Genomic DNA, 21,913 nt, shown 5'->3' on the forward strand with positions numbered 1-21,913 from the left:
TAAAATCCTCCCTCCTCAGAGGGGCCAAGGGGTGTCTGCAGGTACATCAGTGTGGTGCAGGCGCTGTGTCTACTCACATCTACTCTGAAGTCCTCGAGGCGCTTGAACTTGCTGAGGTATTCTTGCAGTTTGCTGTTAATGTCCAGATTTTTGGCTTTGGAATATTTTAAGAAGGCCCAGAACTTTTCCAGCCCATAGAGCTGCCCTGGAGGGAAAGAAAACCAAACCAGATGTCAGCAGGACAAAAACCAAATCAGATGTCAGACACCTTTCCTCCAGGCTTCCCCACAGCCCCTCATGTCCCACTGGTGGGCAGAACTAGGCAAGATGAAAAACCTTGAGGGAAGCAACCTGCAACAGTGCTCGGAAGCTCCCCTGACTTGGGGTGTCTCCAAGCTCAGCTGAGCTGGTGGTGACAAGGCTCAGCCACTGCAGAGCCTTGAGAAATCTTACATGAACTGGTGTGCCTAAAGGAATGCCTTGGGAGAGCTACAGCCTCCCACTGCCCTCCTCCATCTCCCCCCAGGACTCTTCAGGACTGAGCATCCACTGACCCTCCCACGAAGTGATCAACAGAACATCCACCCGGTCCCCGTGGCACATGTTAACGTACAGCACTGTGTGGCTTCCCCAATATGGTGAGAAAAGGCCCAGGGGCAGCCCTGCAGCTGGGTTACATCGCTGCCAATCCCAAAGGGGGCCAAAGGAGACACCTACCAGCTTCGTAATCCTTGATGGTCTCTTCTTGAAAGTCCTTAAATATGTCTGGCCGGAATTTCTTCTCCAGCCCGTAGCTGTAGTATCTGAAAAGGCACTCCAGACCGTACCTGGGAACAGAGCAGCACGCGGGGCTCACACACAGGTGAACCAACACAGGGCACAGAGGCTCTTGAGGCGAGAGCCCTGCTGAGCACCAGCAGCAGAGTGACTGAGGGTGACCCCAGACCCACCTCTGAGCAAGGCAGAGCTGCTGCTTTGTTTGCTGTGAGCCCTGTAAAAGGCCAAACCCTTCTTCCCTCACTCCCCCCCAAGGAGAGGCCACTCTGCTCCTCCCCTCCTACCTGTATCCCTCCTTTCCGTCCTCCACAGCCAGTTGCTTGAACTCCTCGTACATTTTCTTGTTGAAGTGATCTCGGAGGAAGAAGGACCAGAACCGGAAAAGCGTGTTCATCTCCTGGGACTGGCCAATGCCCAGTCGTTTCCGTTCTGTTTTGGGAAGAGGGGATGATTACAAGGCAGATCCTCTCCCAGGGAGTCAAGGGCTTATGTACACAAAGGTCCTGTGGCAACGTGACAACACGCAGCCCCAGTGCTGGACACCCTGAGCACAGCCCACGCTCCCCACAAACCGTGTGGACACATCAGCTGCCAGCAGGGCTGTCCCACAGGACCCTGCCCGTGTCTGTGTCCATGCCCTGTGGCAGTTCCTGCCCCCAGCACAGCGGAGCAGGGACACCCTGCCACCCTCAGTGTCCCTACCGTTAAGGCAGCGCCGACGGTACTTGTGGTAGACGTGTTGTGTGAAGCCGTTCTCCTTGAGCAGCTCGTGCGAAGGGTGCTGGAACTTGGGCAGGGACTGTGGGGTGCAGCCATAGCTCCCGACGGCCGGGGTCCCCTCCGAGGGGCTGGAGCTGAGCGTGAGAGACTCCTGTCAACACCCTTCCTTGGCATCACCCAGACAGCACGCTCCACCCATGGCACCTGTCTGCTGGTCCCACGACTCGCTGTGGCTGTCTACCCTGGGCTTGGGATCTGAGCCATGGAATAGCCTACTAGGAAGGGAACCAATGTTTCTAACAGAGTTTCATCTTGCTGTTCTCCAAGGCTTCAGATTTTCCCCAAGCCCTTCCAGGAAGTTTGGTCCTAGTTCTTTCTGCGGTCACCTAAGAGGAGACTTCCCCTGCAAGAGCAGATGCTGCCTTTCCCCCTTCCTTCCCACACTCACTCCCTTTCCCATTTCTGGCTCCTCCATAATCAAGAACATGTGTCCCTGGTACCTGATGGAGGCAGTTCGTGGCCTGTGCTCCCGAGAGTCCATCACCCAGCCCACGTGGCACTCCATCGGAGGGTTTGAACTGTGCCTCGTCTTCCTTTTCCGTGGAGTCTGCAAGACACGGCACATCAGGGCTGTGTTCCCTTCCTCCCTAGGCCCCAGGTGGGAAACCCCAGCTCCCACCCCGCAGCCCAGCCCTGGTTTTCCCACCTTGGCATCTATCGTCCTGCCCTCTTTCACCACGGGGTAGAACCGGGGCGTCTGTGTCGGGTCCTTCAGCTGCGGCGTGCGGGGGGTGCGGGGGGTCCTGGCGTTGCGGTAATTGGGTGATTCCGGTACAGTCGTGGGCAAAGACCGGGCGATGGTGGAAGGCTCAGGGACTCCAAACAGCTTGTTGGCCAAAGCGTCTGTAGGTACTGCAGGGAGAAACCCCCCCCCGCCCAGGTCAGGCTGAGCTCTGAGCGCCTCTACCATCTGGCAGATGGGAAGCAGGGAGGGGAGGAATGCAGGGACATATCCCAGCCCTCCCACACGACCGGCTTCAAATCCAGCATGACATCATCAGCTTGGCCAGAAAGCCCAAAGCCTAGCAGCAGATCCAAGGATGGAGCTTCCAGGGATCCCACAAGGTATTTGCTTTCTAGTGGCAAACTACAGAGACAAATCCAAATCCCCCATTCCCAGGAGAAGGAGGTGGCACTGGGAGCACACACAGGCAAACAAGGCCCAGCAGGCAGCTGCCTTCCAGGTACTCAGAGAGGGTCCAAGAGGAAAAGTCACATCCAGGTAATTACATCCAAATTTGCCAAGGTCTCCTCACTCCACTGGGACACCCCTTCTTCCGCACCTCCTCTTACGGAGCCCCAAAACGTTCAGTTGGAAGAACATCATTACTCTTGTAAAGATAATCCCACATGCCTGTGACCCCAATTCTTTCTCCCTAGCTGCTACCCAACCTTCAAGAACCTCTCTGCATAAGGAACAGGGACAAATTCAGTCCAACCCATTCATGCCCCATCTCTTACCTTGCTGGAACCTGGGGGGACCTGGAGGGACTTCTTGGTTTGGATCCACAGGGGGCTCTGGGGTCAGGGTGTCAAACTGCTCCCTGCTGATCATATTCACCTTCTTGAAGTTCTCCACCTCTTGCTGTGTTGGAAGAGGAAGATGGTGAAGCAATCAATTGCCCTCTTCTGCCCTCATCCCATCACAACCACGGCTCTGCTTGTGCAACAGCCACAGCACTGGGCCCTGAGTGCAGCCACGGGGTGCCCAGAGGGGGACCTGCTGCACAGGGGTAGGAAGGGGAGGTGTGGCAGAGAGAAAACTGGGCACTGCACAGTCCAGTTATCAACTATGAACCACTTGCTTCTCTCAGGGTTTTACCCACCCAGGTCAGTGCTGGTGCAGTAAAAGCTCAAGGTGAGCTCAGTGATCTGTTCTTAGCCAGGCCCCCCTGCCACTGCCATGGTGTTTGTGTCCCTAGAGTCCCCTCCCCACACCCCCACAGCCACACCAGCAGTGAGGCACAATGCTCCCGTGTATCTGAAGGGTCCAACCTCAGCACACACTGTCCCTGTCACCTGCTCTCCCCACAGCTTCTGTCTCCCAGAGAGCAGCACTGCTTCAGCCATGGGCCATGTACCAGAGGTGGAAGCACTAAGCCCAACTGTAGCTCCAACAAGTCACCCCACTTGAGCCATAATTTCTGTCACTGAGCAAGTCCAGGCAGGTCCCCAACCGTGAGAGTCATCGAGTTGGGACTCAAATGTTTCAAAGCAGCAGATGGGCTTTCTATAAAAAGCCCATGTCTGTGCAAACTGACACCAAAATGGAGAAGAGCAGAGGCCAAGTGCAGCCATGTTCCAGGTCACCTCACTACTGGCACTGTGTTTACCTGGCTGCAGCCTTACATCTTGGTACAAAGCTGTGTTTATCCCTGACATGGCAGAGCACGATGCTGGGAACCACGAATCCCAAACACTGCAAGAGGACTAATCCCAGCTTAGCTCTACCCCATGAGTGGGCTGAAACCTGCCATACTGCCCTCCTCACCCCACATCAACCATCAGCCACCCCGTGCACATGAGGCTCCCCACAGCCCACACACACTCTCCTTCCTTGGATCAGCCGCTCTCACCTTGATCTGCGAATACTCTGGCTCAAACTGCTCTGTCCACAGGTCCTGCTCGTAGTAGTAGAGCCCATCATTGATCACCTTGGCCAGCTCTGAGCTCATTTTAGCCCTGGAGGTGTGGTTGCCAGTCCGGTCCCCACCAGGATGCCGGCGCAGGTAGGGAGGTGTCTGCGTCACGATGAGGATCTTGTTCACGTCGCGGTCATCGATCTCGTAATCGGAATCTTCATCTGACCAGTCGGTGAAGGTGTTCTTGCGGCCGTCCATCTGCTCCATCTCCTCGTCGAAGAGGAAGTCGAGCTCCTCAGGCTCATCTTGGTCCTTTTGCTTTTGCTGCTGCGGTGTCTTTGACTCCTCTGGTTTCTACAAGTAGGGGGGATAAGGGTGACACAGGGTAAAGACCACACAGCAAAACAAGTGACAGGAGACCCAGCTATTGCCCCTCGTTTCTTTACCCCAGCCAGAACACCTTATTTACACCAGTGAGGAGCAGCTCCAAAGGGAGTCACAGACCCTATTTGATCTGAAGCCTGCCAACTTATGATTCAAGTCACCTCAACAACTGGGAGACCCTCCCACTCCAACAGCTCCTACATCACCACCTACCTTGGGCCTGGCTGGGGAAGGCCGAGGCCTCTTCTTCACTTCAATCCATGTCTCTGAATCCAGGTCTGGCAGACTTGTGGACAGGCCCTTGGGCATTGTCTTCAGGTTACTGACCTCTTCTGTTTTGGTGGGGACAGGGCTGGCAGGACGTGGGGAGCCAGGAGCAGACTCTAAAGCCAAAAAGAACCACAAGGTGCTTTAGAGGGAAGGAGGGAGCCCAGAGGGTTGTGTACTTACAAATTACCCGACCAAAGGAGGAGTCATTCTGGCAGCACAGCACAGCTTGCAGGACTAGCTGGCATCCTGTGGCCAAGGCTACCAGCACAGTGCCCAAAGGTGCTGGAGTGGGAATCTCCAGTTAATGCCAGTGGTGGCCACAAAGCTTTGCAGGTGACAGTTTCCCAGACACACAAAGCCCTAAGGCAGGTGCTGTGCTGCTCTCTGGGAAACCTTCCCAAGACAGTCTGGAGCCAGTGGGAATAGATCTTCTCCTGCCAAAACTCTTACAACAGGACCAAGAAGATCCTCTGCTTGGGCTCTCAGGTGCAGGCCTGGGCTCCTGCCAGCCCCCATGGAGTGGGGTGACAAGAGCAGGAGCAGCCCTTGAAGGACAGCAGACCCTTCCCTAGCACCTGGTTGGCAGCTCCACACCTGCTGCCCAATTTGTGCCCAGTATCTCCTCACCCAGTAAGGAAAAGCTGGATTCCCAAGTGTCCTCTGCTCTACCCAGCAGCCATAAGACTATTTCCAGGCACAGCCAAAAGACTTCCAGCAGGAGTGACCCTCCCCAATCCCTTCAGCTCCCGGAGAGGAAAAGCCACAGAGTCAGTCTCTCATGTTTCCCCATGTATGGAGGCAGCAGCTCTGGGGTTCCAAGGACAGAGCCCACACCAGCTCCCACCACCACGCAGAAAGCCAGTGGCAGAGCCCTGCACTGGGGAACACTCCTGACTATCAGGGTCTCAGTCCTGCTGCAGTCCCAGCACTGCATCCCACACCTCCCTCCACATTCCCCCAGTGCTCACCTGTCTCTTTCTGGAAGCTCTGCCGGGGCACAAACTCAGGGCAATTGATGAACTGTGAGAAGTCAGTCTGAGTGTAGTCTGCCATAGGAGGGCCAGGCAGAGCCCATTTTTCTGGCTGCTCTTTTCTCCTGATCTTCTCATCCACGATTTCCACCACCTTGCTGTCCTTCAGAGCCTGGAACCACGGGATACCTGGTTAACTTAGGGCCCTGCCTTGGCACGTTGAGAGGTTAACTTGTCCACAGAAAACAGGAACCACATAAAGGGCAGTGAGATGCAGGCCAAGAAGGAAAGGCCACCTTTCCCTGCCCTCACCTTGATGATGAGGCTGATGTCAGTGGTCAGCGCCTGCACCCGGTGGAAGCTGGCGATCAGGGTGATGGGGAGGAAGCCGTCCGAGTCCATCTTGCGGCGCAGGAAGAAGTCTCGCTCCAGGTTGTCCACGCTGAAGTAATATTCTCTGTATGGACAACATGCCAGTGAGAGGAAGCTCTGAGTCACTGTCCCCTGTGCAACCCCTAAGGAATTATAACCCCCTCCCACCTAAGCTACTGAAGGGAGAAGCCTGAGGAGCCCAGATGTGGGGCAAGCAGCTGTGAATGAAGCAGAGCATCAACACACCTCAGTTCTAACCCCTCCCATGGGATTGGCCATGCAGTCCCCACCACCACCCAATGCTCAGACAAGGACAAGAGGTGGTGCTCACATCTGCCTCTTGATGTAGTCTTTGAGCAGCTCCTGGTCCACGCTGTAGAGCTCAGCACTGCTGATGTTGTCGAAGTAGTAGGTGATGTTGCTGGCGTACTTCTGGGTGCGGGAGCCATCCGAGCCCTCGAATTTCCGGTACCCATACTGGTAATCGAAGTGCCCTGTGGGACACCAGAAAGGGTCAGCACAGAAACACTGGGATGTGCTAGACAGGATGCACTGCCAGATGGGGCCGGACTCCTGCACAGATAGTTCCCCCTGCACTGTTCCTGAGGACCCCATGGTAGCCCATAATAGGGCACCCGCATCCTTCATCCGTTCTCTGCCCTTGCCACAGGAGAGGCCAGAAGCCCTCTTATCCAGGAGCAACTGGGCAGCCCAGCTGACACACAAAGGTCCTATACTGAAGCCAGGTGAGGGTTAGCACAGACACTGCCCAGTCAAATGCCAGTGTAGATGCTCTTCCTTATTCAAGACACACTTTCTGCTTGGCTCTTGACATAAAGCCTACACAGAGTATCAACATGTTTCACCTCCTGTTCACAGAGATACTGCAAGGGACAGAAAACCAGGAGGAAGAGCTTGGCCTGAGTAGAGGGAAGACATTTGCTTTTATCAAAATACTAGTAAGAATTTTTCGCATCGTTAAAAGCAGCTCAACTTATCAGCTGGGATGACCTACCACAATATATCCTTGTATCCCTACAGTGCTCTGCCCTTCCCAGCCCACTTTAAGAGGCCCAGATCTCTCACACACAGAGACGCAGAACTGTGCACACTTTGTCACATGCTCAGTTCTCTCCCTGCTGTCACAAGACCACACATACAGTGATCACCTCCTCTGCCACGGCCACGGCCCCTGCCACGGCCCCGGCCTCGGCCACGGAAGGTCCCTCGCACGGCCCCTCCCTCGCTCTTCACGCTGGAGGTCTCGTCGTGGTCCTGCCAGCTGCGCTCGTGCTTGTTGTCTGGGTGCCAGCCTGCAGCAGACAGGGAAGGAGAGGCAGAAGGAGCGTTAGGGGATGAAAGCACTTCCCTGGAGCAAGCCCGCTGCACCCAGAGCCCTCTGAAGGCAGGAAACGTGCCCACTGGGCATCAGGGCTTGCTGTGCCCCACGGCCAGGGCAGGGAGCAGGTCCCAAGCCTGAGCCCCCACCTTTCAGCTCGCTGCGGTTGTTGGAGGGGTGCCTGTGCTGCTCGTTTTGCCGGTTGTTCCGAGAGGCGGTTTTGTCCCTAGGCACCTCTGACTTCATGTCTATCTGCAAAGGGACCCACTTGTGTTTGTTGCCTGCAAAAGGACAGGGTTTGGGTGTGACACAGGTTCAGAGAGCATCTGCTTCCTCTCCCGCAGCCCTCTCTTGCCACACAGCCCCCACGCACAGAGGAGAGAAAGTAGCAGGGCCTTTTGGATAGACCTCGTCCTTGGACATCCCTCCAGGCCTCACTGGATGCAGAAAGGCACTGACCAGGACTCTCAGGCATGGAGGGACATGACACAGAACTTGCCTGTTGCACTTGCCACAGCATTTGTCCCTCCTCTGGCCCTGCTCAGACCAGACCGAGCCCACGTGTCAGTGGCTGACACAACCCACAGTCAGGGGCTGTTCTGTGCCACCACGGAGCACAGGGAGGGCTGGCTCCTGTCACACCCCTACTTGGGCCCTGCTCCCACCAAAATGGCACTTTGCCCCTTTGAATTCTGCAAACACCTTTCACTACAGCTGTCCCCACGCTGGGATTGTTTCCAGCAGCGTGGCCCCCAGGGAAGGCAGTGGATGCTTCCACCTGGGTTGTGGATGGGGAGACAGAGCAATTAATTCAGGAGTCCTGAATTAATCAGAGGGCCAGGGGACTGCCCCCATCAGGTTCTGCTTACCTTTCTTCTTCTGGGCTGACTTCTGGTTGTCATCATCACCGTTCTTCTCCTCCCCAGACTCATCTGATTTGGTTTTCAGGCTCTCTTTGCCATCACTCCCATCCCCCTTCTCCTGCTCTTTCATGTCTTTCTTGACAGGCAGTTTCCGAAGGGTTGGAGCTTTGTGCGGCTGCTGGAGACACACCAGTGCAGGAAAGATGTGAGAGGTGGGAGAAATGAAGGGCTGAAGGTAGAACCCAACTGTCCCACCAGGAAGACCTTGTCCTAGGCTGGAAGCATCCCTGCTCTGCACCCCCCAGAGCTGTCCTGCTCATGGATGAGTGTGGCAAGGGCCAGGGAGATGCTGGGAAGTGTTCAGGATGTGCTGAGACACCAAGACTGCCAGGGAGGCCTGGAGCTCCTGGATGGGAATGTCCTATAAGGACCAGACTGGCAAAACAGTGAGTGACAGACAGCCAGGAACTGACAGAGCAGCATTCAAAAATAGAAAGGCTTCAATGACACCCACGTCCCTTAGCAGGAGAGGAAGGGCCAAGCCCCTCAGACACACCAGCCCTTTTCTCACACATTTTCAGTTCCTCCTATGGAAGAACTGACTTTGGCCCAGGCCCCTTCCTGCACTAAGCAGCCCTTAGGCGAGTGTGTCTGGGAGTTGCCTTACCTGTTTCACCCAGCCCAGGGTTTAGACTGGGCTCCAGGTTCCCAGAATAGCACTGAGGGAGGGAGTCGGCCGCATGGGCAGCCCTAAAAGGAAATCCCCTGCACGCTATTCCTGGCTGTCTCCACACTGACACTCAGCACCCCAAATGGCCTGGCTCAGCCAGTGCTTCCAGAGGGACAGAGAGGTCTCTGCAAGGGCCTTATCCTGCTCATTGCAATGGTTCTGGGTTCTCACCTGGACACTCTTGTGGGCTATTTCTCCAGGTGTTGGCCAGTTTGTGGCATCACCGAAGTCACCAACCTGGAATCCAAAAAGAAAGGTCCTGTTAGTCCTATTGCCTGCATTAGGGAAGCCAGAAGCCCTTCCATGCACCACTGTCCTACAAACAGCTATCCCTGGGAGGCTTGAGGGAGACATCCAAACTGCATATACACAGCCCCTCTCTCCCCCAAAGCAGAGTCCCTGAATTAATCCCAAGAAATGGTGTCTATCAGCAACTGTAACAAGGTTGTCACCAGTCCTGCAAGCTCCCAGCCTCCCACCAAACATTTTGCCTCAGCAGCAGCATTTGGTAGGCAAGCAGCCCAGGCTAACTCACCATAAGCACCATCCCCTGGACAGGGAAAGCATCAGCTTCCAGCACTCTAAATCCACCTGATGCAACTACATCCCACTAAAGAACCTCCTCCACCTAGTGGCAGGTCACAGCCAAGCACAAGTCCACTTAAGTGCCCAACTACAACCACGTGCCAACAAGAAAGCAAACAGACTGTCTGGTAGGATTGGTGAGAAAATTCAAGCAGGTGATGGGATCTCCCTCATTCCGGTCACCCCATGTCCACACACAGAACACCAGCTCACTTCTCTGCTCAGTGAATGACCTGACCACTACCATCATTTTTACCTCTTTCACGTTTCAGAGAGAACCTGAGGACAGAGGAAGGAACCCACCAAACAGCTGCCCAGGTACCAATGAATGGTGGCTGGGCACTGCATTTATCTGTGCACAGAAACTCCTCATTGCCCCCGTGGGGTTTTTATTTCTGTATTAACTTGGAGTCATTGAGTTCCTGAGGAGATCACATCTTTACATTTAGGTCCCATGCTCCTCTCCTCAGGAGGCAGCTTTCCTGGGAAAACCAATTCCAGTGCAGGGCCATGCCTGTTTCAGACAGGAGCACGTTCCATCAACAGGGCCCTCCTCTCTCCAAAATGGAACAGATAAGAAAAGTCCTATCAAGTTGCAGACCTGTCTTCAGTGGTTGCTGGGAACCAACACCAACAGCCCCTGTCCCTTGCTGTGCCCCAGCTGCATGTAACATCCTCAACAGTAACTGTCCTCCATCACACATTCATCTCCTGGAACAGACTGGCCTGGTTCCTCCAAAGGAGTTGCTTTGTTTGAAATCAATTACCCTGTCTCTCCATGTGCCAGTGAGGAACAGACTGCACAGGGAAGAAGGGACCTGTGGACACACCGCTAATCACTGCCCTGCCTGCACTGCAAAGCAGGGCACAGGTTGAGCCCACAAGGAACTTGGGGTGTCCTTGCAGTGGGGGGAGAGATTTTCTACATCCAGGACTGCTCCAAGTGCCTCCCTGTGGGAGGGGAGGTGAGGTTTTCCCTTGCCTAGCTGGGCAGAAAACCAGACGAGGCATCGTGCAAGACCACTAAAATGCTGAAGAGATGGAGAATCACAATGTTCTCCTCCACACTCTTGCAAGCAGCCACGCAGCACATCAGCCCCTCCACAACCAGGCTTGCCACGGGATGGGTTTGCTCTCCAGGCCCTCAAGATGCTCAAGCAGCACTAACAACTGCACCAGAAGCTGGAGGCCAGAGAGAGGGACAGCAAGAACAGCCTTACCTTGCTTCCTTTCCGCTGTCTCGGGTTGGCAGCCCTCACCACTTTTGCTGGAGTCGTAAGTTCTGCAAGAGAAGGAGGAGAACAAAACTGTTAAAAACACAGCTGAGGGCTGTGGGAATGTTGGCTCTGGAGGGAAGCAGGCAGGAAGCAAACCAGCTCCCCCTTCAGCAAAGGAGGGCTAAGAGGAAAAGGTGAAGAGAAAACAGAGCCAGCTTCTGACCTGAGTCTCTGAAGGGCCCTATCAACATCAGAAAATCAACCCAGGTAGCCAAGAGATGGACCTTTAACCCCATCCTGCTGCAGGAAGGCACTCCCCGACTTAGTTCTGCCCTCCCGACTCGGCCTTGCCAGCTGGGGAGGAGGGGTTTCGAGGAGCTCAGCTCGCTGCAAAGCACCATGGAGAACATGATCTGCTTTGAACAGCAAAGCAAACACACCCTTGAACGGCCAAGGCCCATTGTGGCACCATGGCCAGCCCTCCCCAGGGTGCAGAGGAGGACTCTGGTGGAGGGATGCACACACGGGCACTGCTGTCTCCTGGTTTGAATTCCAGCATCCCAGCAGGGGACAGGAAGTTCACAACAGGGAACATACAGAGAAAAGGATCCACATCCATGAAGTGTTTTAACACATCAGAGTGCAGCTGTTGGGGTTCACACCACCACAGACCTCACAGCAAGTCAAGACCTCAACCTCACCATGACCCATCTTGTTTCCTGCTCATGCCATCACCTCCTTAGAGGTAGAAATAGAAATTTGACTTGTTTTCTCCCTCACAGGTTTGGCTGCAAGGTCTCCGGATCAGGCTCATGCAGGGCACACACAGTGTAACAGAGCAGCACATCACTGCCCGACACAAACCAACCCCACAAGGACCAGGTACGAGGGTCTCCTCCAGCACAGGGGTGCTCCACAGGGACAGGAGAGCCCACTGTCCCCTGCCTCGAGGGGCAGCCCGTGCCAGGTGCCACACAGCCCCAGCAGGAACGAGCTTTTCTGCTGACTCATCAGCTTTGTTTAAAACCAAAGCAGCCCTGACTGGGGTAGGGTGAGGGTGGGAGGTGGGTGGATAGCAGAGGCTATCTGGGGATGCCCCAGGAAACACCCTGAGTAGCCTACTCAGCTCTGCTCAAAGCTGCCTTTGATCTCCTGTGCAAGGCTGGACAACTTTGCCTAGATGATCAAAACCGGTCCCCTTCCAAGCCTTGAAACTGGTGATTCATCCTGCCGGCCCGGCCTTGCTCTTGCTCAGAGCTGAAGGCTTTGAAGTGTCAATAAGGCAGAGTCAGACATAGCAGGACAGAGCCATGTCCTCTCTCTGAGGCATCTGCATAGGGATTACAACTCCAGAAAAGTCCAAGCTCTCAGATGAGTCCCTGGATCCTCCCCTTTCCTGCAGCACCGCCCCAATCCACCTGCAATGCTTCCCGTCATGAGAAGTGGCAGTCCCATGCGTCCCTCATTTATTCCACATGCACTTCATTGAGAATCCCACCTCTACTGCACAAAGCTTGCCACAAGGCTTTTGAACTTTCCTGATAGTGGAGGATGAGCAAGTGCTTTCAAAACAGCCCCCCAAATCCTCCCCTCAACGCCCACAGATGTCACCACCTAAAAATAGCTTCAAAAGGCACCAGGAGCTACAGCACTCTCAGCCAGCCCAGTTTTCCACACATACAGAGCACCCCTGCTTGCTCCAAAAGCACTGACATGACTGGCACTGCACAAAGAAATAAATGAACTTGCTCTGCAGCCTGATTTAGAAACCGATCTCCTGGGCTGGAGGCAGCAGGGCTCCCTCTCTCCCTGTGAATATCCTATCCCAGTGCCTGCTCCCAGCGTGCTGCTGCCCCAGGGATGGCATCCAGCATTTTCCTCCTGCTGCTTCAGCTCAGGAGCCTCACGGCCATAGATGTTCCTGTGCTTTTTTTGGGGACCAGCCAAAGAATGGTGCCCTCGAAACCGCAGTGAAAGAGGATGCAGGGGCACAGGGGTGTGTGCCACAGACTCAATCAGCTTTGCGGGGGAGGGAGGAGACTGTTTCAAACAAGTTCTGCTGCTTTCCTTATCTGCAAGATAGGAATAGGGATCCCTTATCTTGCTGAGGTGCTGAGAAGACTAATTAGCATTTGCAGAGCGCTTCGGAAGACAAAACACAAAGCAAAGGGCTGCAGCCAGGCAGGGAGGGAGGGAAGGAGGCTGCTCTGGGCAGCACAGCCAAGCCAGAGTGGATGATGGAGTTCGAGATCCAGCAATTCCAATTCGTGGTGGAGGCCAAGGTAGGAGAGAGAGGGTGTGACAGTGCTGGCGGACAGACAGCTGGACACACCATTCACCCAGGCAAGACCGTGGTGAGCAGAAGCCGTGCACGCCTGGCACCCTCCAGAGCACACCAGCCTAACCCAGGGCAGTTTCAACCCATCAGCAATTCTGGAGTCAAGCTCCTGGACATCAAACTCAAAACTGCTCTTCCTGTTCCCTTGCAGAGACTCTAGCAAATAAACAAGTGTTTTAAAAACCAAACCCAACACACCCCAAACACATTTAGGTTAATCCAGATGCTCAGGCTCCAGAAGAAGTCCTTCCTATAGGGACAGTAACACATCTTGTGGTTCTCAGCTGAAGAGATCCTCTATACAAAACCTCACCTGTCCTTTGTCACTGCATCTACCTGGGAAGTGGGGAGCAAGTGGATGCTGCTCACCCCACACAAGAGCTCAGGACAAGCAGTGAGGGACACTCAATACTGCCCTGGTTCATAGCTGGCCCTTAAAAGCTGCTGACAGATGTCTCAGACCTCTGGTCATTTCACAACCCTCCTTTTACATTTATTTGTTGGCAATAAGTAATTTTCAGTTGCACCAGCACTCCCTGACCAGCCCCCAAAAAACAGGGCCTCTCTGTGTGAGGGGACAGACAAAACAGCTGCAGCAGGAGCCAGAGCTTTAGTGGTGTGAGACTGACAAGGGGACAGTGGGCAGGGGAGCAAGGAGCAGCTTTGCCTGCAACCACAGAACAGATGCTGGCACAGCCAGGAACAGAATAAGCAGGTCTCAAGTTCTGATCTGCTGCCTGCAGCCAGAACCTGATCGTTTGCCCAGCCGTGGGGTTGCCCAGCCACGAGGAGATTATTTCTTAGCAGCTGAGGGGACAAGGCACAGGTGGGAGCACCCACAGTGGCCCCAACACCAGTTTCGTAGCCAAACCCTTTCCAGGGGCACAGCACAGCCAAAGCACTCACTGGCTTTTGATGCTCGCTCCCCAAGGCACCCGACAAACACCACGGGCAGGGCTGTGCAGACACCTCGTGCTTCCCTGCAGCCCACGGATGGCGGTGGCACAGCCCTCAGGGAGGGAAGCTCATGGGGGCATCCAGGTGAGTGAACGCCTCGTACTTGGAAGGAGAAGAGCTGTTGCACAAGGCCAGGCAGAGTGACAGCACAGCCCAAACAGACTGACAACAGATCCACAGCAGATCTCCATCCCAAGAGGGATATGTGCCATAGGACAACTGAGCTCGGCCTAGGAGACCTTACCTCTGAAAATCACAAACACCCGCCAGCCTGGTTCCCTGTCTTTTCTTACATCCCAATGCAATTTGTAATGGAATTTTAGAGAAGATGGATGAAGGAAGGGAATAAATTACAGCAGTGGGCAGAGACCTGGCAGTACACTACAGAAATACCTGCACCTGTAGCAAGAATGCTGTAGTGCCTACTTCAGGTGTACCACTCATATGCAACGGAGACAAGGACTCACAGAACACCAGCACCAGCTGGGACAGCCTAAGAGGGCAGCCCAGGCTCCCAGTAGGAATGCAGAGTCCTCAACTCCAGCATATGTTCTATTCCTGACACAGAACACCCCTCCTTACCCAGCAGCCAAGACAACAGAAAGGAGCCGGCCTGCTCCAGCACTGCTCCAGCCAACAGCCTGGCACCTGAGAAACTGTTGATAAGGGTGGTTTCAAAGCCAAGAGCCCATACTTTGTGCTGGAGAGGGTGAGGTAGGGGCACATGCTCTGTACTGCAGGTCCTGACGGGGCTGGAAGAGCCAAACTGGTATCCCCCGTTTCCTCAGAGCCCCCGCAGGAGCTCGAGGGCGCCGTGCGGGACAGACGGCCACGTGCCCAGCGGTCCACCAGGATCCACTTCACTACTCTGTCTCCAAACATTCCTTCCTCCCTCTCACACTCCACAGGACACTCCTGGCACACATGAAGACCATAGGTCATGAACACCACCATGGGACACCCACTCTGGCAATGCTCCCTGGAGGTTTTTAGGTGAGAAAGAACAAGTACAGCTTGGGCAAAGGTGAGCCGTGCCCAGAGCACCCGGGGGCTTGGCAGGTTGCAAGTGAGAAGGGAAATAATGCCCCAGTCAAAACAACACAGCAAGGACAAGGTATTGCATTAACCTCCTGAGAAACCAATGGACACCCAGGTATGAAAACTTCTGAGACTAAAGATAAACCATTAGACTCAGAAGGACCTCTGCTTGCTCACACTATTGGTATATACACATGCTCACTGTTTGGGCAGAGAAAACAAGCCTGGGATTAACTGTTTCCCCTGGAGACAGCTTCTTCAGAGTCTTTCTAGGAGGGCAGGAGAGTCCCTCCTGGGGTACCGACACACAGGAAAGATGTGGTGGGACAGCACCAACCTGCAAAGCAACTCCCATCAGACAGACCCAGCAGGCAGTCAGCCACAGCCAAGCCTGCCAGGACCCCACTGTGACTTCAAGAATCCCTTTCTTGGCCTAAAAGGAGATTTAGAGAGCTAACAGAGAACAGCTCCAAAAGTGTATCTTCACCTCGCAACATGGGAAACTCAAGAGTACCAACCCTGTCCTTCCTCCAGGCCTCAAACAAGCTCTGTCCCAGGGTGGCCTCACCCGCACAGCACCAGGGGCAAGACACGAATTCAGACACATTCCTGTGGCACTCACTGCTGTCCATGCACTCAGCTCCATGACTTCGGAGTCCAAGCCCGGTCAAGACGTCAGACAACACAGCTGGTGAGTTTCGTGCCCACCGACAGCACAACTTCTCCAGAGACACTTGCAGGATCACTCCTGCAGGCCAGATGTGACCCACAATCCAACAATAGCCCTTTCCCTCCCACCAGCAGCTTGCCTGCTGCAGATGGTGCCAAAGATTTTTCTTGTTGAGAGTCCATCCCAAGGAGGACCCCCCCCAAACTTACAGGCAGAGAAGCCCTGAGGGACGGACAAACACCTTCTGCCCACTGTGGGTGCTGCACACATTTCTGTATCAGCAAGACAGCAGTGGTGGGCAACACATCCTTCCTATAAAGGGGCTGGGAAGCACAAGGAGATGGGAGGGGGCCTCAGCCTGCCCAGGGAGTAACTGAGTAGCACTGTGTGCAGAGAGAGGTGTAGATACCCCCAGACCAATTAGCAACTTCTACCTCTGCCTGTCTCCCAAAAAGCTGCTCCCAGCACTGCCTCAGCCATGTGTCAGAGCTAATGCCAGAGACTGAGATGGGAAACGTTTGTTGCTGCAGCTCCACACGAGTGGAAAAGCCTGGGATTTATAGCACTGAGTGCTTGGCATGCTCACATTTTGCTGAAGGCATCACAAGCCTCACAAAGCCAGCAAGGTTCAAGACAGACTCAGCACACAGACTGCAACTCCTCCAGGTTTGAAACGTTTTATGGCTTCATCTCCCACCAAACTGCAGTGGCAGCTGGAGGTGTGTGCATGCACAGAGGAGGAAACCAAGGGAGCACGGGATGGAGTTCTCTGACAACTTTAAATGAGATGTGATCACAAGGACATCTCCCAGCATAAAGAGGTTGGTGTCTCCACAACAGGGGTTCCCACCTGTTCCTGGGGACTGCAGAGAACCACAGCTGGTCCCACCACTTGCAGGACATGGTCTCATGCTAGAAGCATTTGGCCTTTTTCACAAAGGCAAGACTTAGCAACACTTCAGCAGTATCACAGGTTTCCTGCACATGCAAGAAAAACTGCACTGGAATGGGCAAGGTCAGGACCAAGCAGATGACTGGATCCTTAGATCACATGGCTGAGCGGGACTCAGGCTTGTAAAGCATGTGGGAAGCCTGTTCCACTGGAGCAGGAGATGAGCTGCAGGCACCATGGCTCAAAGCCTTCCAAGCAATTTTCCACAGCTCCTCAGCAGAAGCTCCACCGTACAAGCCCTACTGTAACAGCAAAGGAAGCAAGGAGCTGCCTACACCTCCCTGCAATGTAAGCTCCGCAACTGCTGCAAAGATCATTCTCTAAAAATAACTTCAAAAAGGGCATCTGACAGCTCCACAGAGAGCATGAGAACATTCCCACCTGGGTGTCCTAAGCAGCTCTGGGAGCTCAGGAGTTTGCCCTGGAAAAGTGCAGGAAGGGAGGCCAGGATACAGGCAGGGACAGGCAGGAGAGTTCTGTCACAGGCTGAGAGTGTGGGCACACAAGTTTTAATCCCAGCTCTCCAAGCTCTCACATCCCTCAGCTGATACTTCCAAAAGCCCTGAAACAGGGGGAGGTAAAGCAGCTCAAGACACGTGCAGAGCCCATCTCTGCCAACAACACATACAGGCAGCACAGACCCTCAGAGCGAGCACAAGCTCAGAGCTCTCACAGGGAAATGAGGAACAGCACTGCTCCTTTAAATGCACACAGCTGCTACAAGCTCTGCACCTACAAGTGACCTGCAGGGTCTGACTTTTAATTCCAGGGCAAATGGGGGACAGGAAGGGTCTGGACTTACTAAAAATGCATTATCATCCTCCCTGTATCTCTCTATCCAAGAGAGAAATGCTTCAACTTGTGGCCAAGCTACACTCCAGGAGGAGCAGCTTAAGAAATGCTGACAGGCATTTCTAACGTTAACACTGTTAGTGAGGGCACTGTGGAGTCTTCCTGGCACAGACAGCCACTATTAAAGGTAGCAAATGAACTCTCTTTTAAGGGCGAGTGACATCTTTCCACCGCCTTTTCAAGCAGTGCTCTTCCCTGAAGATGATTTCTAGGAAACTTCTGACACATGATCCATGCTCACACCACTGCACACAATCCTCGAGATGCCAGGCACATGCAGAGTGAGACAGCATGTGAAACCCTCTCTCCCCTCCCAGTTTTCTACAAAAAAATGAGTCCTAAACTAAGGGTTTTCTGCTGAGAAAGCCAGTGGTTCCCAGAAAACAAGAGGCATCACACAGGGGACACAGCCAAGGTCACCCAGCTGACCAGGCTCCAGAAACTGTCAAAATGAGGAAGCTGGGCTGGCTCAGGCTCCCATAGCTGCTGAGCCACCCTGTTCTCTCTGAGCAGGGAAAAAGGCATCCACCACCCCACCATCCCTGCAGGAGAGGCTACTCCAGCACCAGTGCTTGACAAAGCTTGTCCGATGCAGACAAGTGTCCAGCCAGCAGAGCAAGTAACCAGCAATTCTTCTGCCAGCATGGACGGCAGAAAAGCCTTCAAGGACACCTGCAAACACTCCACCAGGTCAAATGGTTCAGGGAGAGGGGCTGGAAAAGCCAGCGGTGCTCCAGAGGAAACACTGTGTCAGTCTATCATGGGCAGGCTGGGCCCCTGAGAAAAGGCAGGAGTTGATCCAGCTGCCGCTCAGGGCAGCCCCACACAGCAAGGACACCTCAGCACGGGGAGAGGAGGGAGCCTGAGGCAAGGCTGCAGGGGTCCGGGGCATGCAGGCAGGCCAAACCCTGGAGCAGATGAGGGTCAGGCCCTCCTCCAGTCCAGCTCAGAGACCAGTTGATTGTTCACAGCCTAAGAAATAAAATCAGTGGTGGGGAAGAGGGAGGGGTGACACGAGCAGGAACAACAGGACAGCAAGGACAAACGAACAAGGCAAGACTTGCAACTCTTTATAGAACACAACAGAAAACCCAACCCACTCACCTTTGGGGACAACTGATTTGCAAATTAAAAGGGGTGTCCACCCTCCAGGAGGGACCAGGAGCAGTTTCCTGCTCCCCTTAGCCTTTGCTGCACCGCTCTGCCTGTTCTGCCAGGCTCTAATGAAAAGCTAGTTAACAGTTAATTATTACCCATTCAGACACACGATCCCCTACTCTGACCGCCGGGCAGGAGGGATAAGACAGTCACGTGACACAAAAATCCTGACCTTATGAAAGCACGGGCAACTATATTTAGTTGGAAAAACGATGACCTAGCGAGGCTGCTCCTCCCTGGCCCCCCCCAGAGGAGCGGACCTGCCACCTCTGGATATCCTACCTCCACGAGACCCGGGAATTTCTTCATCCAGCACAGTTGTAACAGTGAGACAAGAGCAAGCCCTGTGTGCATCTTCAGGCTGTCCTGGGAAAGGGGGGCCAGACCAGCACACGGTCCAGGCTGGAGGGACCCTCCCTCCTCATCCTCAGTGCTGCAGAGCAGGTCACCTTGTCAGCAGCAAAAGCTGATAAGCACCAAAGCCCACAAACAGGGCCCAGCCCAAGGTCCTGGACCTTATCTTGAAAGCAGGAGGCACACTGGAAGCCTGACCAGTGAGACCAGCACAGGAGTGGCATTCAGCAGCAATGCTCCAGCCGCTGGAGTCTGCACACCCAGGGCTGGTAATGTCCAGAGCTGGTGATGGGAGTTTGCCTCCCTGGGTCAGCTCACCCCCCTCTCTACAGGGCAGATAGGTGAACAAGACAGACACTGCCATGCCAAGAACAGAGAGGGAGCCAAGGTAGTCATGCAGGAGTCACACACGGGCACCACTACTGTGGACAGTCAGTCCCAGAAGAAAAGGTATGCAGCAACAAAATCCAAGAGCATCACATGCTCACTCTGCCACTGCAGTGAAACAACTTCAAAGGAGAAGAAAAACAAAAGCCTGAGGACCAGACATCATTAATCTCTTGTCATCAGCAGAGGGGTGCTCTCTGCCCACATCCCACAGCACAACCGGCGGCGCCCACAGCACGAGCGAGAGGAGGTCACTGTCATGCTGACATGATCCCTTTAATGGCCGTCAGCCTCCTCTGCAGCTGCATCTGGGGACTTGGAAGCTGACAAAACCCTTCCTGGGAAGCATCTGGTACGTCTCACTGTAAATATTTAACAATGAAGAGACAGGAATCGAGAGCCAAGCGCCTGCCGCGAGACCCTCCAGCTCCAAGCGTTCACACTGTCTACGAGGACACTGAACAGCTCCCGCTGTGGCAGTGGAGGGAGCGAGGGGTCGTACAAGGCAAAAGTGCAACCTCTGCACAAAATACGCCTCTGGAAAAACCTGTCATCTCAAAGAAAGGGGCTTTTAGAAAGGAAAACCGTGACGTAATTTAAGTAACATCATTCCTACTTCCTCCCGCTTTGATTCCCGTACTTGACTTCGGCTGCTTTTGCAGAGGCATCTCCGTAGGACCAGAGTGTCCCCTGTGCAGTGACCACTTGCTAAGTGACCACTTAACCTCGCCCTCAAAGCCTGCACCAGGACAGCTGCAGACCTGCCTCCCTGACTGCACATAATGAGGAGACTGAGCAGCAGCTCAGCTTGTGAGGCCAAGGAAGGCAGAGCCACCACCGGGCAGAAATCCAGCCCTGTCTCCTGGGGTGGAGGAAAGCAAGAGCAATTTGGAGGTAGGAGAGCAAGTGCAGCAAACGCTCCCAGGAATTTAGGGGGGCCAGACCTAGGTCACCCACTCAGCAAGGTGTCTCCAGAAATGAACTGAGAAAAATCTTACAGTCCCATAAGCACCTGGATTAAACTAAGCACAGGTATGGGGGCTTCCTCCTGTTGGCGAATCCAAAGCATTAAAACCATGACAAGGCACTTAAATATCCCTGCCGTCTTTGAGAGCAAGCAGAAAGGCTTCTTTTTTTGCTGCTTAAGGATTACTGCACCTCAGCCAAGCTGATTTCAGGGCATGCTGTCCAAGCACAAAATACAACATCCTCACTTCTGCCTCCTACCTTAAGCCAGATGCAGAGAAATTCCAGATTTTCTGAATAACTTTAATATAAAAAAAGCTGCCAATTTCCTTCTTAGGTGCTCAGTCACTCTGATCCTGGTGCATAAACCATTCTCTAATCCAGGCTGCCTCACCCATGTCAATACACAACATAAAAGAGTAAAACTCCCCAGTAAGTCAGACTTCCCAAAGAAGTCAGGAATACCCAATTACAGAAGAGAGCAACACAGCACTTTCCTAATTTAAAGATCTATCTCCCCTCCTTTTCTTTATAAAACATTAAAAACCACTTCTTTGCAGTGGTAACATCACCCTCATCTCTTTATGGAAAACTTCACAGCGTTTAATTCAAAGGGGCATTTATAACTCAAGAAAGATATCCCAGCCACAGCTGACAATTGCACAAAATGAACAGGTCAGGGAGCAGCAGCAGATTAAAAAAAGTCATCAGGAGTAGTGAGACCAAGACAGAGCATCACTTGCTGCTCTGTTGAACACCAGCACATCCACAACTGCACCCTGCAGTCAGCTCTGGTCTCTGGATTTCAACAAGGGCACAGCAGTGTTACAGATGGTCAAAGAAAAGCAATTAAACCGCCCAGAGGCAGCTCCTCAAGAGGTGAGACTAAAATGTCTGGGATCCTCCAGCATGGAGAGGAGGAGGGCTGGCTGCAGCACACGAGGCCAGGAGGGCACAGGCACAGCACACAAAGCCAGCAGGAGATCTGCTTGAAGTGGCAGAAGTATTCCCTTCCAGAACAGGCAGCAAATTTCACTATCACACACAGTAGCAGGTTCTGGGAAGTGAAGCATCAGCCACCTCAGAGAGGGGTCTGGTTTCAGGGCAAACACATCCACAGGAAGCCCAGCTGCAAATGTACCCCCATAGTCCTCCTCCAACAGCAGAAGCAGGGAATATCAAGAGTATCCCTCTGCCCTGCCACCACCTCCCCAAGCCCAGCCCCGCATCTCTCAAGGGTGCTACAGTCTCGCAGCTTTCCATGTGAACTCCAGATCACATGGTTTGAAGGGGCTTCTCCTGATGCCAAATCCGAGTTGCTGGATGTGGGAGAGGAACAGACCAAGGAACTGCTGTGCCAGACAGAAGGAA

At 53.9% G+C, this 21,913-nt stretch overlaps 1 protein-coding gene across 3 annotated transcripts in view; it reads right to left on the bottom strand.

Moving 5' to 3' along the window:
* The window catches only part of LARP1 (La ribonucleoprotein 1, translational regulator), a 45,710-nt gene that overhangs the window by 6,067 nt on the left and 17,730 nt on the right, over positions 1-21,913 (bottom strand). For 2 of the 3 annotated variants that reach the window (XM_050312137.1, XM_050312140.1), the window contains exons 3-19: positions 10,874-10,935; positions 9,240-9,305; positions 8,345-8,516; positions 7,625-7,756; positions 7,306-7,449; positions 6,468-6,630; positions 6,077-6,221; positions 5,762-5,936; positions 4,737-4,906; positions 4,134-4,493; positions 3,019-3,142; positions 2,204-2,409; positions 1,998-2,104; positions 1,480-1,631; positions 1,062-1,206; positions 718-827; positions 78-205 (exon numbers count right to left, since the gene is read on the bottom strand). In XM_050312137.1, coding sequence (XP_050168094.1) covers positions 78-205; positions 718-827; positions 1,062-1,206; positions 1,480-1,631; positions 1,998-2,104; positions 2,204-2,409; positions 3,019-3,142; positions 4,134-4,493; positions 4,737-4,906; positions 5,762-5,936; positions 6,077-6,221; positions 6,468-6,630; positions 7,306-7,449; positions 7,625-7,756; positions 8,345-8,516; positions 9,240-9,305; positions 10,874-10,935 — 2,561 coding nt within the window. The remainder of the gene's footprint in view (positions 1-77; positions 206-717; positions 828-1,061; positions 1,207-1,479; positions 1,632-1,997; positions 2,105-2,203; positions 2,410-3,018; positions 3,143-4,133; positions 4,494-4,736; positions 4,907-5,761; positions 5,937-6,076; positions 6,222-6,467; positions 6,631-7,305; positions 7,450-7,624; positions 7,757-8,344; positions 8,517-9,239; positions 9,306-10,873; positions 10,936-21,913) is intronic. The other variant, XM_050312139.1, reaches the window with a different exon arrangement.

The sequence above is a fragment of the Myiozetetes cayanensis genome, unplaced genomic scaffold, assembly GCF_022539395.1.
Source record: "Myiozetetes cayanensis isolate MyiCay16 unplaced genomic scaffold, myiCay2020 scf17, whole genome shotgun sequence".
Lineage (NCBI taxonomy): Eukaryota > Metazoa > Chordata > Aves > Passeriformes > Tyrannidae > Myiozetetes > Myiozetetes cayanensis.